Source organism: Coregonus lavaretus, assembly GCF_964263955.1.
Source record: "Coregonus lavaretus genome assembly, chromosome: 5".
Taxonomy (NCBI): Eukaryota; Metazoa; Chordata; class Actinopteri; order Salmoniformes; family Salmonidae; genus Coregonus; species Coregonus lavaretus.
In genome coordinates this window covers 45,990,716-46,006,310 of record NC_139992.1, presented here as the reverse complement: position 1 = coordinate 46,006,310, position 15,595 = coordinate 45,990,716, and the positions used below count along the sequence as shown (strand labels likewise).

At 44.3% G+C, this 15,595-nt stretch overlaps 1 protein-coding gene across 2 annotated transcripts; it reads right to left on the bottom strand.

Moving 5' to 3' along the window:
• Positions 1-640: 640 nt before the first annotated feature.
• Positions 641-6,528, bottom strand: LOC311129847 (TERF1-interacting nuclear factor 2-like). Of its 2 annotated transcripts, none has more exons than XM_084162343.1 (8): positions 6,248-6,528; positions 5,800-5,996; positions 5,557-5,661; positions 5,350-5,445; positions 4,690-4,800; positions 4,394-4,514; positions 3,540-3,833; positions 641-2,585 (listed from the first exon to the last, which is right to left on the bottom strand). In XM_084162343.1, exons 1-8 carry the CDS (start codon positions 6,279-6,281, stop codon positions 1,615-1,617), a joined length of 1,929 nt encoding a protein of 642 aa, XP_084018469.1. In that variant the 5' UTR covers positions 6,282-6,528; the 3' UTR covers positions 641-1,614. The 2 variants fall into 2 exon arrangements, with proteins under 2 accessions (XP_084018469.1, XP_084018470.1); XM_084162344.1 differs by having other exon boundaries at positions 2,370-2,494.
• Between the last annotated feature and the right edge of the window lie 9,067 nt (positions 6,529-15,595).

Sequence of the window (15,595 nt, the reverse complement as noted above, 5' to 3'; positions counted from 1 at the left end):
AGAATCAGAGATGAGGGGCGGCATCGCCCACATCGACATATACCCTAATAAGCAACTAATTATAAAACACTGAGAAATATATACATTTCATCAATTACATGACCTTCCCATGTACTAGATTTTAAAAAAAAAATACTAAACCCATATCCCCTTGACTGAAATTGAAAAAACACGAAGCTCCCACATTTTCGATCCGTCCCTAAGCGCCATTTATACCTTGGGCTAACATACTGTAAATCCTGTCCTGATTTTGTCCACATTCTGACTGTGCCCACATTTGACATTCACATTTTTCTTTTCAAATCGCTATAGGTCTATATCAATTTTCAGAAATGTTGGTAAATTAGCTTTGATTGTTTAAAGAACTTGTGAAAGACATTGGTGTTTTTTTCACTAGGCTATCTCATCATGGCATGGGGTTGTTGAATGACAGAAATGTTTTTGTTTGAAATCTATCACTTGGTTTCATTTCAGAGACAAATAATGTTTTTTGTTTCAAAACGCTATATCGCCTTACTCAGAGAAATAATTAGTAGGCCTAGGTTACTGATAGGTTTATGTAGTCGAATTTGACAAAGCCTAACTACATTTTTAACTGTACAAATGATACATTTGTGACATCAATATTTACAAAATGCATCAATACAGTAATGAGATGTGTATGTAAAACATTTACATTTGGCATTAGAGACATTTAGCATATGCGCTTTTCCCGAGCTATTTAGATAGTACACAAGACGCACATTCTACATGATGTTAGTGAGCTAGCTAGCTTGTTTACAACTATCAAAAAAGTTCCACGCGACTCGCGCTGCTGCGTCACAATACCTGGCACTCCCGTCCTGGATCTGGGACCCCCTACTCGCGCAGGTCCAGGATTCGTTACAGACAGGGTTAACTTGCGTTTCACATATGATTTATAGCGTGGATAAGGTTACCAAACGCTCCAGGATCCGTATCATAAGGGGATATGTGAAAGCGCCCTTAAAAAGATGGCTAGGTGAGACAACCACCACATATCACAGTCAAATACCGTATTCAAACATTCCATTCCAGCTAAACAATGGATATATAGCGTTTTGCACCAAAAAATAGTTTTAATACACACCTAAAATCTATGAATAAAGAAATTTGAGAACAGTAATATTTGACACACACGAAGGTATCAAGCAATAATTTCAGGTGAAAAACCACAAATGTGAAAAATATGTGGATATAGCATTTTGCAAATAAACTCATGTAGACAATTAAAATGAAGCATAGTGAACTGAGTGTGATCAGATCTTCCTGAACACTTCTGGAGGTAGTCGGGACACATTGTATATGCATATCTTACAAATGTTAAGGAATCTGGTTGATCAAACCGTTTAAATTGGGTCAACTTCATCATCATCCACTTTTAAAATCATTATTTGCATTGCAAATATCATGTGTAGATGTGACAAACCTTGATTTGAAGTTTATTGAAAAACATGTTTTGATATGATAATCTGATATACAAAAGAGGACCTGTAAAACCATGTATTTAAAACAGGAATATACATGGATTTCTTTTCTCAATAATTCCAATCTATATTTCGATTGGAATTACCTCCTACATAGTTTATTAAGAACTCAAATCATTTTTAGGAGACTTTCTGTGTTTCTTTCTGTTGGAGTGCTTTTGGAGAATCTTAACCGGTGAACTCTTCTCATATGATTTACCATATTACACCTTTGAGTAAATGTTTTCCCACACTCTGAGCACTGGTGAGGTTTCTCCCCAGTGTGAGTATACATGTGCGTTCTCAGGGAGTCTGAGGTAGTGAAAGATTTTGGGCATTGGGTGCAGGTGTAAGGACGCTCGCCTGTGTGAGAGCGCAGATGAACCGTAAGATGGCAAGATGCTTTGAAACCCTTTCCACAATGTTTACAGGTGTGGGGGTTTTCTCCTGTGTGTGTTCGTGTATGGAGCCGCACTTCTCCTGAGCTAAGGAATGCCTTACCACATATGCTACATAAATAATTCTTCTCCCCAGCATGCATTCGCATGTGTCTCACTAGTGTACTCGGATGGGCAAACCTCTTCTCACAGATAATACACATGTGACGGCGCTCCCCAGAGTGACTGCGTACGTGCACTTTAAGATCATAAGCACTCCTGTACCTCCGGTCACAGTGTTCACATGCAAATGGTCTTTCTTCTGTGTGAAGTAGCTGGTGTTTTTTCAGAGCCCCAGGAGTAGCATATCGTTTGGGACACTGGTCACAATGATATGGCATCGTGTGAACTCCCATATGTAGCGTCAGCAGTGATGGTTTTTTGAAAACCTTCCCACACTCACATGTATGAGTCCTGTTTTGGGGTGCAGGGGATCCTTCTTTTTTCTTATCAACCTGTTTGATCACCCTCTTTTTGTCAAACTTTCTGACCACCTCTTTTTTCTTGTCAACCTGTTTGCTGTCCTTTTCTACTTGGTTTATCTTGATGTCCTTGCAGAGGTTGGCCATTTCACTGTGAGAGAATGGAGGCAGGGTGCAGGTAAGAACCTGGGATGGTTCGTCAGCATTCACCACTACGTTGAGAGAATGATCCAAGTTCAATTCTGTAAGGAGAAAATACAGGAGAACAGATTACATAACCACCATATATATATATATATATATATATATATACACTGAACAAAAATATTAACGCAACATGTAAAGTGTTGGTCCCATGTTTCATGAGCTGAAATAAAAGATCCCAGAAATGTTCCATACACACAAAAAGCTTATTTCTCTCAAATTATGTGCACAAATTTGTTTACATCCCTGTTAGTGAGCATTTCTCCTTTGCCAAGATAATCCATCCACCTGAAAGGTGTGGCATATCAAGAAACTGATTAAACAGCATGATCATTATACAGGTGCACCTTGTGCTGGGTACAATAAAAGGCCAGTTTTGTCACACAACACAATGCCAAAGATTTCTCAAGTTTTGAGGGAGCATGCAATTGGCATGTTGACTGCAGGAATGTCCACCAGAGCTATTGCCAGAGAATTGAATGTTCATTTCTCTATCATAAGCCACCTCCAATGTCATTTTAGAGAATTTGGCAGTATGTCCAACTGGCCTCACAACTGCAGACCACGTGTAACCACGCCAGCTCAGAACCTCCACATCCGGCTTCTTCACCTGCGGGATCGTCTGAGACCAGCCACCCAGACAGCTGATGAAACTGAAGAGTATTTCTGTCTGTAATAAAGCCCCTTTGTGGGGAAAAACTCATTCTGATTGGCTGGGCCTGGCTCCCCAGTGGATGGGCCTGGCTCCCAAGTGGGTGGGCCTATGCCCTCCCAGGCCCACCCATTGCTGCGTCCCTGACCAGTCATGTGAAATCCATAGATTAGGGTCTAATGAATTTATTTCAATTGACTGTTTTCATTATATGAACTGTAACTCAGTAAAATCGTTGAAATTGTTGCGTTAATATTTTTTTCAGTATATTCATTGTAATTCATATACTTTATTAGTCATAAACAATGGATGAGTGTTTGACCTTTTTTATTTTCCTTACCATCACAGGGTCCTGGAGTAACCAACGCTGAGGTCTCTGCAGGTGATAGACCCTCCTGTTGCTCTGATGTTGACAGTCCTAGATCCTCCAAACATCTATCAGTGTCATCATCCAGGATTTCATTGTTGTCTTCATATTCCCAGACCTCTACCCCATTATCTATGCATTCATCTTCATCTGAGCATGGCTTCACATTGTCAGAGTTGTCTGGCTCGTAGTTAATAACAACTCTGACTATTGGAGGGAGGGACAGTGTGGACAGGATGGTATCTGCAGTGTATTTACAGACATGACCTGGGTAGGAGAGAACATCAGTTAAACTCACCTAGATTGCCAAGTTAAAACGACAAGAGGTATCCTATATGACTCTGTACTTCATATCCATCATCTGGATGATGACATAGGGCTCGATTCAATCTGATCCGCTTTAGCCAACATCCGCATAGTGCTTCCTTTGGCGGTCGGAGGTGGAACTGTGTTAGAGCTGTCAAATCCACAAGTGACTCCTAGCATTACACCTAAAACGGACATTGCCATTGGCCTCACGGAGTCGCATTAACAAAAATCCCATGCAACCTTGTTTACAAGTTTGAACACTGGAATGTGAGATGTAATCTACACATCGATTAAGGTGATAGAAATCCTCATTATTTAGTTTAATGATTTTTCAATTTGAGTGTAATTATATCTATATAGGCTGCACTGGTGTGGCTTCATGACAATGATTGCAAGAGCAGCTTCTCACCAATATGACGGCTCCAACACAGTTCCACCTCCGACACCGCCAAAACATCTGCTATGCGGGTGTCTGCTATCGCCGGTTAACAGTTGATCTGATTGAATCTAGGCCTTACTATTGTTCAGGTTTCCATGACGCTGATGGTGCTGCATCACTGTCTTCAGTTGTTCAGGGTCAAAGACAGTCTGTCTACATTCCTCCAGGACAGAGGGGGCAGCACCGAGCCATGCTGTTGTCTAAGAGGAGCAGGGCCGGGGGAATACAGGATAATAAAGAGTTCAAATATGTTGTACCAGCCTCTTGAGGTTTTAGACAAGTTTTGAAATGACCAAAAACACCATTCAATTCATCTGTAGAGCCACATGACACCATGTTCCGTCAATCTTTTAGAACAGACGTTTTCCTCAGTACCTGTGCAAGGTCTGGTACAGGCAGCAGCTCCTCCAGTCTGGAGAGGAACTCCCACACCAGTGTCTGCAGCGCTGTGTCATACCGAGGGCCATAGTGGACTGGGAACACCTCCTGTGAAGTAGACTATTTAGCATGAAATGGGTCTAGTGCCGAATGTCTCCATTAAAGATGCACTCCAGCTATTTTGGAACTTTTCCTGATGAGAAACAGTATCTCAAGTACAGTAATATGCACACACTTAAGGGTAAAATAAATAAATAATAGTGTTTTTTAGACAACTACAAACTTCATGGAGTAGGCCATTCAAGGAGTTGAATTGGTCTGATGTGATGTCATCAGCCTCCTCCCTTGCTTGTGGGAATAATGGAGGAGCAAAAAACATCAAATAAAAAGGCCCTGCCCACACCCCCCCACTTGTGCCATGTCATGTCATACCTAGACCATCTTTTGAGATGTGCCTTCTGTTAAGTAAATTAGGTGATAAATTATGTGAAAAGGAGACTGGAGTGCCACTTTAACAAGATCTTTAGGGTATTCTGAATGCAGACGAAGTATACTTAGAATCTTTAATCTAAGTAGATGATGTTCAACTGGTAGCCTATTTCAGAAATATACTCAAGCAATAGGATCATAAAGAAGTCTAGAGAGAAAGTTCCTCACCTGGAAGAAATGCTCCCTCTCAGAAGGGTCTTCCAGCAGGGTTTGAACCAGCTCCACAAAGTTAGAATCTGAAGCCTCCAATTCATCACCATGACTCTGTCATTAGGCACAAGAAAACAAAACCTCTGACAAAGGTACAGGAGTGCATCTCTCAGAAATAAAGTTATTCCAGTGTCTCATTCATAAAGTGTTACCAATTTAACCTACCTCTTTGTGTAAGGATTTTTCTGTCAAAGTGTGGATTATGTCCAGGTGGGCCTGGACGGTCAGGAAGTCAGCTGTGCCCTCACTGCGACACAACTCTAAAACCAGCTGGAAAAGCGGTGGATATGTGAAAAGCAGGACTAGGGACAGATGTACAGTAATTGCAGCCAGTAGCTGCCCATCGTTCGTTCCATCATAAGACTCTTCCCATCCCATCCCAACCCTCAACATTTCCACCTCTCTCACCCTTGCTCTAAGTCCCAGGATGAGTTGGGTCCTCTGCCTGGAGCTCAGCAGCTCTGGAACCATCTCCGTCACCAAGGTCACAAACTCCTCCAGCTTCCCATACTGCATCACATTACGCTGTTGAGTCACTTGCCACATGAAAGCGGACATCAAGCGTAGAGGTGGAACCAGGAGACGCAAGGAGAACAGAGGGAGACCTGTCACCGAAGTGATGAGAGCAATTAACAATTAAACAGATAAACAAATAATACATGCAAAATCAACTGATTCAGTAACTTAGCTAGTTAGTAATATTACAAGCTATGTGTAGGTACACTATAGGACATCTTTGAATGATCCATGTTATGTAAATTTGTTTTAAATAAAATGTAATGAGTCATGACATATCATTTTTCTACATTTAGCTACTGCTATGTGATAAGCAATGTATGACAAAGCACAAACCAACCTTGTTCTGATGCTGGATCAATAATGTTATCCATAACTAGCTAGCTAGCTAGTTTGCAAAGCAAAAAAGCCACCGAAACAAGCTAGCTAATGAGTTTGATGTTAACGTTAGATAGTGCGACCAAGCCTAGAATATACGTTGTACTAAAGCGCTTGCAGCGTAACTAAAAAGGTTGACATATGTATTCAAGCTAACAATCCCCTAGTTAGCTAAATAAAACCGTTTTGTACAGAGGTTGCTTGATCCAGCGTCTCGTCAGCAGCACTAAAATAAGTGCTTCCGGGAATGTCGAAACATTTCTAAATAAAAGTCCCCCACGTTACGTAATAGTAGAAACGTGTCAAAAACCTTTATTTATTAATGATATATGAAAAATAATTGTCTAAACATTAACAATGATTAATATTTTTCAATAATTAAGGGACATTTGCATTAAATGTGGGTTTTAAAACATGTTCCAAGGTCAAATAAATTGCCACAATGCGAATCACTGTATATGGAATACATATCCGCTTATAGAGCAAAAACTATTCTGGGTGCCACAGTAAAAGTATTGTAGGGAATACTCTGTAGGTTCTGTAGAATGTATTTCATGAGGCTCTGAATAATACGGAATGTTGCTGGCCTTTTACTGTGGTCAAACAGCTTAAAGTGGGTTGCCTGGACACTATATTGTACAAATATAACACTGTACAGGAAAAACGATTGATTGTGTGTCCATACAACCAGGGTCCAGTCTACTCACCAGAGTCCCTAGAATACAAAACCGGTGAGTTTGAACAAAAAGCTAGGTCACAGGAAGCTTTATGTTGACATTTGAACAGTGAGACACATATCAGAACCATGGACAGCTACCCTTTTAGAACGTTATTTTGTCACTGTCAGCCTAGCTCCAAATATGTGGCACAAAAGCATATTAATATAATGCAATATTTTAGTCAGTGCAAGACCCCACACTGGTAAAGAGAAAACGTTACTACCGGTCTCAAATAAACTCTGTTGGGTTTCTACTGACCAAATATGTTCCATTTTTCAGGGGGCTGTGTCCAACAGCCTGGTGGTCATTTCTCTGCCTTTCTTGTAATGACTACATTTAATCCTGCATGTTATATTCATTCTAAAGCAATACATTAATTGACTGTTATTGTGTTGAATATCAGTTGGATAAACAAAACACCTTAACAATTTGTTTTTGCTTACCCTGGTGTGAAATAAAATGCCATTCCATACACGACTTTCGTGCACTCTTGCTTTGCGCTAATGGATGTGCCAAAAACCGACTATTAGCAGATGATTAGTTAAGAAGCCAACTGCTTCAAAGACTGCAACAACGATGGACTGTCATACCTGTATGACTGTGACACATGTTTACATTATATTGCTAGTGACAACAAGGTGAAATTAAGCAAAATGGTACAAACAGAGGATGTAAATGAGGCTCAGGTTCAAAACCTATTGCCTCTGGAGAGTTTAAATGAGAGAATGTCAACTGCCCAGCGAAGACCCTCAGACATACTTTTGAGGATAAAGAACATGCTTCTAATTTTCATCCTGATGTAGCCAAGAGTTCATATGAGGGAGTGTTAGTGGTGCAGCTCAATCAAATCTCAGACACCCAAGATATTGGGAATGAATACTACCACTTAGAGACAGAAAGTTATGGTAGAGGTTTATCGGATGAGGAAATCGTAAACTCTATGACAACTGAATCAGATGAGCAGCATGTAACTGGAGAGGTTGACGCCGAACTAAGCGAGGATACACTGAAATGTGTTTTGTCAGACGCTTTTATGGCGTACCACAACTAATGTTGTATTGCTGCTACCAGTTGGACGGGGGTGAAATAAATATACAAAAAAAGGTAAATTCCATTACGGATAAGGAAAAAAAGTAATTCGTTCACAATAAAGAGAAAGATGCGAATTTCAAATATGAATCTCTTTGTATCTAGTCATTACAATATATCATTTAGTTGAATTGAGGGTTTATAATATTGCCCAGTAAAATCACAACAAGAAATGTCACATTACAGACATAAGGAATGTAAGAGGCAAGCAATGGCTTCCTAACTGTGGGACAGCTCCACTTCAGTAATTCAAAATGAATTATAACGAATTAATTATTATTAATGTTTATTTTTCAAATGTCAACAAAAGAACCATTACTGTCATCCTGCCGTCTTACCAAGAAAGTTAGAGCGCTCATCATTGTGCAATAGGCTTGTCCAGCCTGCTTGCCTTGTCAGACGGAGGTCAAAGTCATCTGCAGTTTTCTGGGGACACAATAGGGGAGCTGTCTCTCAACCATCAACATTAATTCATAGGAGTGACCTATGACCTGCGGCGACATCTGCCTATTATTCTCTCAAGCCAAGAGAAAACAGGGTCCCTCATATTTCAGCAGCTGATTAATGTTCTCAATGACATTTAGATATGCTGTCTCTTGGCAAATGGAGAATGATCATAAAGCAGTCTGTTATGCAAATTAATAATGAACAGTGGACACACACGTGAGTGCGTATGCAACTTCGAGCGAGATCTTTTAATAGTATGTGGAAACTTGCCATAATGGAAATATTTAATAACCTATCTAGGCATACAAGCAATGTATTATTATCTAAATGAACGATACAGGCTAATGGTTCTATCGAGGCAACAAGCCACAATAGATGTGCTATTCACTGCACACCCAAGCCCAGCTATGTGCTGTAATCAACACTCATAAATAGCACATAATGTCCCAGCCAATGTCTGCTATTTGGGAGCATCCCTGTAGTGGGTTGGAAAATAATTGAATGGAACAGGGACTTTAGTTTTGGTAGGATAGGCCTATAGAATACTGTAGAGTGAAAATTTTCTCAGAGCGTATAGGAGCTGGCCCAGCGACAGTGAGACCGATGCTGTTCTATTTGTTGATTGGTTTTTGCCGTGGCCCTCCAGCTGCTGGGACACAGTTTGGCAGGAGTTGTGTGGTGTCACACTCTGCCAAGTGAGCTGGCCAGATGGAGACAGCTGGACTGGTAGCCCACCATCCCTATAGCCTCTTCTGTTGGAGTGGAGAGGGACCCTGTGAGTCTCAGAGAGGAGGGGGTGATGGGTGTGTGTATGTGTTCGCGCGCACGCATGTGTGTGTGTGTGTGTGAAAGAGAGAGAGAGAGAGAGAGAGAGAGAGAGAGAGACAGAGAGAGAGAGAGAGAGAGAGAGAGAGAGAGAGAGAGAGAGAGAGAGAGAGAGAGAGAGAGAGAGAGAGAGAGAGAGAGAGAGAATAAAAGATGTTATGTGTGCCGAGGGTGTACTAAACAAAACCATGTTCATAGCCCAAGTCCAAATCTAAATCCAAACCCAAGCCTGTGTAAGTCAGCCAGATCTTTCCTCTCTGCCTGTAACTTGAGATTTTCCTTCTTCTTTTCCTTTAACCCACTAAATCAATGGCTCCATCTTTCCATTTTGACCTGCCTAATACAATCTTCAACTGAGAGCTAGGACAGACCTATGGAACCATGTCCAGGTGGTCATTGGGTTTAGCAGAAGGCAAGCCGGTTGCTGCTGGCCTGGTCTCTGATTGGCAGTTTAGGCCCAATGCAGCTGCTACCGCCACCATCTGCTGTCAGGATATATTGATCATCTAATGAAAAAATTGTGTTTAGAATGAATCTCAGTGAAATCAACCCCCTTCCTTTCAAAGGGCAGTGACTTTAATCAAGTCCCTACAGGGAAGCCGAAACTCATCATCAACTGAGCCCCCCTCCTACCCCTCCCCCCACAATTGCAGGAGATAAATGGAAAACTACGGGTCACTGATCCCCCGGTAAAGTCTCTGCTAGATTTGGCCACAGCTCCAGCATTTTTAGGGTACCGCAGGGGACCTCTTAACTCTGTCTCTTAACTATGTCTTAATGTAAATGTAGTACTGTAAGTATAAACAACTTAATGGAAAACTAAGGCTGGTATTCAATCAAAGGTTCAAAAGCTGCCAGTGTTTTAAATTATGTGTTTACACAGATAGACATGAGTATGGTTGGTATTTCCTCTTCTGACTACTGTCAAAAAAGCTTCCCCAAAGCAGTTAATATATTATAAGTTATTTTCTTGGGTATTTATATTTTTGGGCTTTATTCAAAACATGTCTCAGAACTTACTACAGTGAAATAAATTTCAGACTATGAAAAGGGTGTGTGAACTGTCAACACCAAGAAGGACAGCCTCTGGCAAGACATCTGGACATTTGAATATCAAAGTATTCCTCTGCTCATTGATGTGCCCATAACCCATACAGTATCTCTGCATATTCTAATCAACGATTAGAAAGTTTGTTGTGACAACAACATCAACACCATAGTCAGTAGAAACTGGTATCCAGCAACTGGTTAAATCTGGTTACTAAAGCAATTACATTTTTATCCTCCACAGATGTGTTTGAATCAGGAGGCCGATGGTTTTCTTTTCTCACAATAAAACATTTTGGTCTCCATGAATTCAAACTGTTATTGACTTAGTATTGTCTTGGAAACCTCATAAACGAAGCCTGCAGTTAAAAAATAAATCTTGGTCCATCAATTAATAATCTGTCTGCCATGTTTTGACCCCCAACCACTTCCTCCATACCATAGGTCACCTGAATGGATTCAACTGTGGAGCAGACTGGAGCTTTGGTAAACTATTCCGTTATAAAAGGTTTCTATATTTGTTTCCGAGAGTGAACACTGCTTGCTGATGAATCACACAGAGAGACAGATAGAAAGGGGAAGAGAGACAGAAAGAAAGAAAGAAAGAAAGACAGACAGAAAGAGAGAGAGAGATGGAGTTAGAGAGGTCCTAATTGACAGCTTGTCGTTGCATCTCTTTTTATCTCAGCGGTTTGCAGTTCGCAAAGTTAAATCATGTTCCCGGATTGCAATTTGCAGAGGACAGGAGGCAGGTAAGATAATAGTGTCTGGTTCCCTGGAGTCGAGGGATTTCTTAAATAACATTATATCGATCCTGCCCAGTTCTTTTGAACGTGACACGCCAGTAACCATGGTTACGGGGCTACCCTCCCGCCAAAGAAATTGTTTCCTCAGGAGTGCAGACAACGAGATCCGAATGGCCGTCGGCGTGACAATTGGATGTGAAACGACTTTCTAATAGAAAATGTGGCCCAAGGTGTCCATCTCACTGGACTGTAGATAACACGGCCCAGTCCTCTTCCTCAAGCCTGCTGAGTAGATTTCCTCAAGTGAACTCCTCAGTTTGCTCAGGGACTGTCTGTGGCCTTGGCAACTTCCAAAGCCATTGTAAATCTGGATGGATAAGCTAAACGATCCGAGTTGGAAAAAGTTTTTAAAAATGGTAACAAGACTGGAAAATATATGAACTATCCTTGTAGCCCACTGTTCACACTAGTGTTAGGTTGGGTGGGGGACTCAGGTGCAGAGACGGACACACGGACAAGGAGAGTAAAATTAGGATGTAGTTTATTCAACGTGTATTGGCAGAGGTAAGTAGTCAGGGTGGAATAGCTTCAGGCTGGGGTAGGAGCTGAGTGGAGTGGAGAGCCAGTAGTCCTGAGAGCTGGATAACGAGGATATCAGGCAACAGAGGAGCAGGTAGCGGCGTGGGAATGGCAGGCAGGCAGGCAAGCAGGCAGCAGGAACAGACGAGATCTGGTCGAAGGAGAGACAGGTTACAAAACGTGGCAGGAACAACAATAATACTGAGAGAGTACAACTACACTGAGAGTGCTGTACGGGCCAAGTTACCACTGGAAGTGTAGGAACGAACTGGCGCTGGAGAGGTGTCCAGCCCGGGTAGATATCTGCTGCTTGATTAGTGCCAATGAGCTGCAGCTTGATGTAACTGCTCTGGTGATAGAATGGCCACGCCCGCTGACCTAGAACCTCTGACTGCACAGCAGGGGGAGACAGACACAAACAACACACACAGGGGAGAAAAGGGAAAGGAACACCAACAGGAACAGGACCAACAGAGCCGGACCGTAACAGTACCCCCCCCTCAACGGGCGCCACCCGGCGACCCACCCGGCTTGTCAGGGTGGTTCCTATGGAAGTCATTCACTAGCTGAGGATCCAGAATAAAACGTCTGGGAATCCAGGACCTCTCCTCGGGACCGTATCCCTCCCAGTCCACCAGGTACTGAAACCCTCTACCACGCCTCCGGACGTCCAGCAGTCTCCGAAACGTGTAGGCTGGATGGTCGTCAATAATGCGCGGTAGCGGAGGGGGATCCGCCGGCGGACACAAAGGACTGGAGGAGACCATCTTCAGCTGGGACACGTGAGACCAAGGGCGACTCGGGACAGGGAGAGGCCGCAGCAGGCCCGAAGGAGCCCTGTGGGAAGCCTTATTTTGGGCACAGATGGAACAGGCCGCCACGTACTCCCGGACGTCAGCCTCGGCGGATGGCCACCAAAAGTGCCTCTTGAGTAGCGATAGTGTACGTTTCATACCAGGGTGGCAGGAGAAGCGTGAGGTGTGGATCCAGTTGAGCACTTGCGGCCGCACGGCTGCGGGAACATAGAGAAGGTCGGGAGGCCCATCGGCCGGTCCAGGTTCCAACTCTTGTGCCGATCGGACGAGGGACTCGATTTCCCAATGAACAGCCGCCACCAAACAGGAAGCGGGCAGAACAGATTCAGGATTGCTGGAGTCTTCAGTGTCTGTAAACTGGCGAGAAAGAGCATCAGGCTTGACATTACGTGTGCCAGGACGATATGTTAAGATAAACTTGAACCTGCTGAAGAACAGAGCCCATCTGGCCTGACGGGAGTTCAGCCTCTTGGACGACTGGATGTAAGCCAGGTTCTTGTGGTCCGTCCAGACTATGAAGGGTTGCTCTGCTCCGTCAAGCCAGTGCCTCCATTCCTCCAACGCCAACTTGACAGCAAGCAACTCCCGGTTACCCACGTCGTAGTTCTTCTCAGCAGGGGTCAATCTCTTGGAGAAAAAAGCCACCGGATGGAGCTTCTGGTCCGTGGGGGAACGTTGTGACAGGACAGCCCCCACCCCCGAATCTGAGGCGTCCACTTCCACAACAAACTGCAAACTAGTGTCAGGATGAATCAGAACAGGTGAGGTAGTGAACAGTTTCTTCAATGTACTCACGGCTGACTCGGCCTCAGGCGTCCACAGGAAAGGCACCTTAGGGGAGGTGAGCTTGGTCAGGGGGGCAACCACTCGGCTGAAACCCCTGATGAAGCGGCGGTAGAAGTTGGCGAAGCCCAGGAAGCGTTGTAGCTGCTTCCGAGACGTGGGTGTGGGCCACTCCACAACCGCTCTGATCTTGTCAGGGTCTGGTGACACTTGTCCCCGCTCAATGATAAAGCCCAAAAAGGGGACGGACTGCCGGTGGAACTCACATTTTTCTGCCTTCACATACAGTTTGTTTTCCATGAGGCGTTGGAGAACCAGACGGACGTGGGAGACGTGTTCATCCTGTGACTTAGAGAATATCAGAATGTCATCCAAATAGACAAACACAAAACGGTGTAGAAAATCCCTCAACACATCGTTCACCATGGCCTGAAACACTGCTGGGGCGTTAGTGAGACCGAATGGCATGACTAGGTATTCAAAATGTCCGAGAGGGGTATTAAACCCAGTCTTCCATTCGTCTCCCTGCTTGATCCTAACGAGGTGGTAAGCGTTCCGTAGGTCGAGTTTGGTAAACACAGTGGCACCATGAAGGGAGTCAAATGCTGAGTTGATGAGAGGCAGGGGGTATGTATTTCTGACTGTGATGTTATTAAGTCCTCTGTAGTCAATGCATGGGCGTAATGTTTTGTCCTTCTTCTCAACAAAAAAGAACCCAGCACCAACAGCGGACGATGAGGGACGAATGATACCAGAGGTTAGGGAGTCGCCTATGTAGGTTTCCATAGCTTCCCTCTCAGGACGGGACAGATTGAAAAGCCGACTGGACGGCAAAGGCGCTCCAGGCAGTAACTCAATAGCGCAATCGTATGGCCTATGAGGTGGTAATGAAAGTGCCTTGGACTTGCTGAATACCTCGGCCAGGTCCAGGTACTCCTCCGGGACTGAAGAGAGGTCTGGGGTTTTGACAGGGGACGCAGGGGAGCCGACCGAGGGCGGAATAGCCGACCCAAGGCAAACAGAATGGCAGTGAGTGCTCCAACTGTGTATTTTGTGGTTTTGCCAATCAATATGGGGGTTGTGAAGGCTAAGCCAAGGAAAACCGAGGATAAGGGGGGAGGCCGAGGAGGAGACTACTTTAAACTGGATGGTTTCTTTGTGATTGCCGGACAGCATGAGAGAAACGGGGACAGTTTGGTGGGTGATGTTGGCAAACTGATGGCCGTCAATAGTGGTTACTGTTATAGGCTTAGGCAGGGGCTGAACAGGGATCTCAGCCTGAGTAACCAGGCTAGCGTCAATAAAACTATCCTCAGCACCAGAGTCGATGAGAGCAGCTAGTGGGAGAGATAGCTTCCTGAACTGGACTGTAACTGGGATCACTAGACGGGGTGCTGTGGGCATTGAGTCTGGTATAACACTCGCAAGTACGCCCACTTTTACTTGCGAGCTTGGTCTTTTGGGCGAATCGGACAGTTAACCAGGAAATGAGTGCGGTCCCCACAGTACATGCACTCACCAGCCCGTATGCGCCGTTCCTTTTCGACATGGGACAGACGAGCACGGCCCAGCTGCATAGGCTCGTCTAGTTCCGTGGAGGAATCCGCTGAGGTGTGTGGTCGGTGTCCGAGTGGTGGTGTAGCTTGGACTGCAGAAAGCGAGGGAGCCCCGTTAGAGGTGTGGACCCGACCGCCCCTCTCCTGTCTCCTCTCCCGTAGCCTGTTGTCTATTCGTGTAGCAAGGGAAACGAGAACATGAAGGTTAGCAGGCTCATCACGAACAGCTAGTTCATCCTTAATTGTGTCACTTAGACCGTTAACAAACGCTCCCTGAAGAGCTTCGTCGTTCCACTTGGAATCGGCTGCCAAGGTCCAAAAATCAATGGCGTATTCAGCCACGCTACCCGTGCCCTGTCGTAGCTTCAATAGTCTCTTTGTGGCGGTTCCGGCATAGTCCGGGTGATCAAACACAACTTTCAATTGAGAGGAAAAATCGTCAAACGACAGGCTGGTAATCTGCTGAGTAGAACAAGCCGCTTCTGCCCACATCAAAGCTTTGCCCCTCATTAACCCCAGTGCGTAATGTACCTTTGAGGATTCCGTGGCGAAAGACAGGGGCTTCTGTTGGAACACCAAGCGGCACTGAAGCAGGAACCCACGGCATTTGTTCAAATCCCCGGTGAAAGGTTCGGGTGCAGTTGTAGGGGGTTCCCGAAGGACAGGAGCGGAAGCCGAGCCTGGAGCCACTGTAGGAGGAACAG

Excerpts from the sequence above, each read along its gene's own strand:
- LOC311129847 (XM_084162343.1), bottom strand. The coding sequence starts at position 6,281 with ATGGATAACATTATTGATCCAGCATCAGAACAAG. Across the intron at positions 5,662-5,799 it reads TCCTGGGACTTAGAGCAAGG|CTGGTTTTAGAGTTGTGTCG; the intron begins GTGAGAGAGGTG and ends CCGCTTTTCCAG. Across the intron at positions 4,801-5,349 it reads AGAGGGAGCATTTCTTCCAG|GAGGTGTTCCCAGTCCACTA; the intron begins GTGAGGAACTTT and ends TCTACTTCACAG.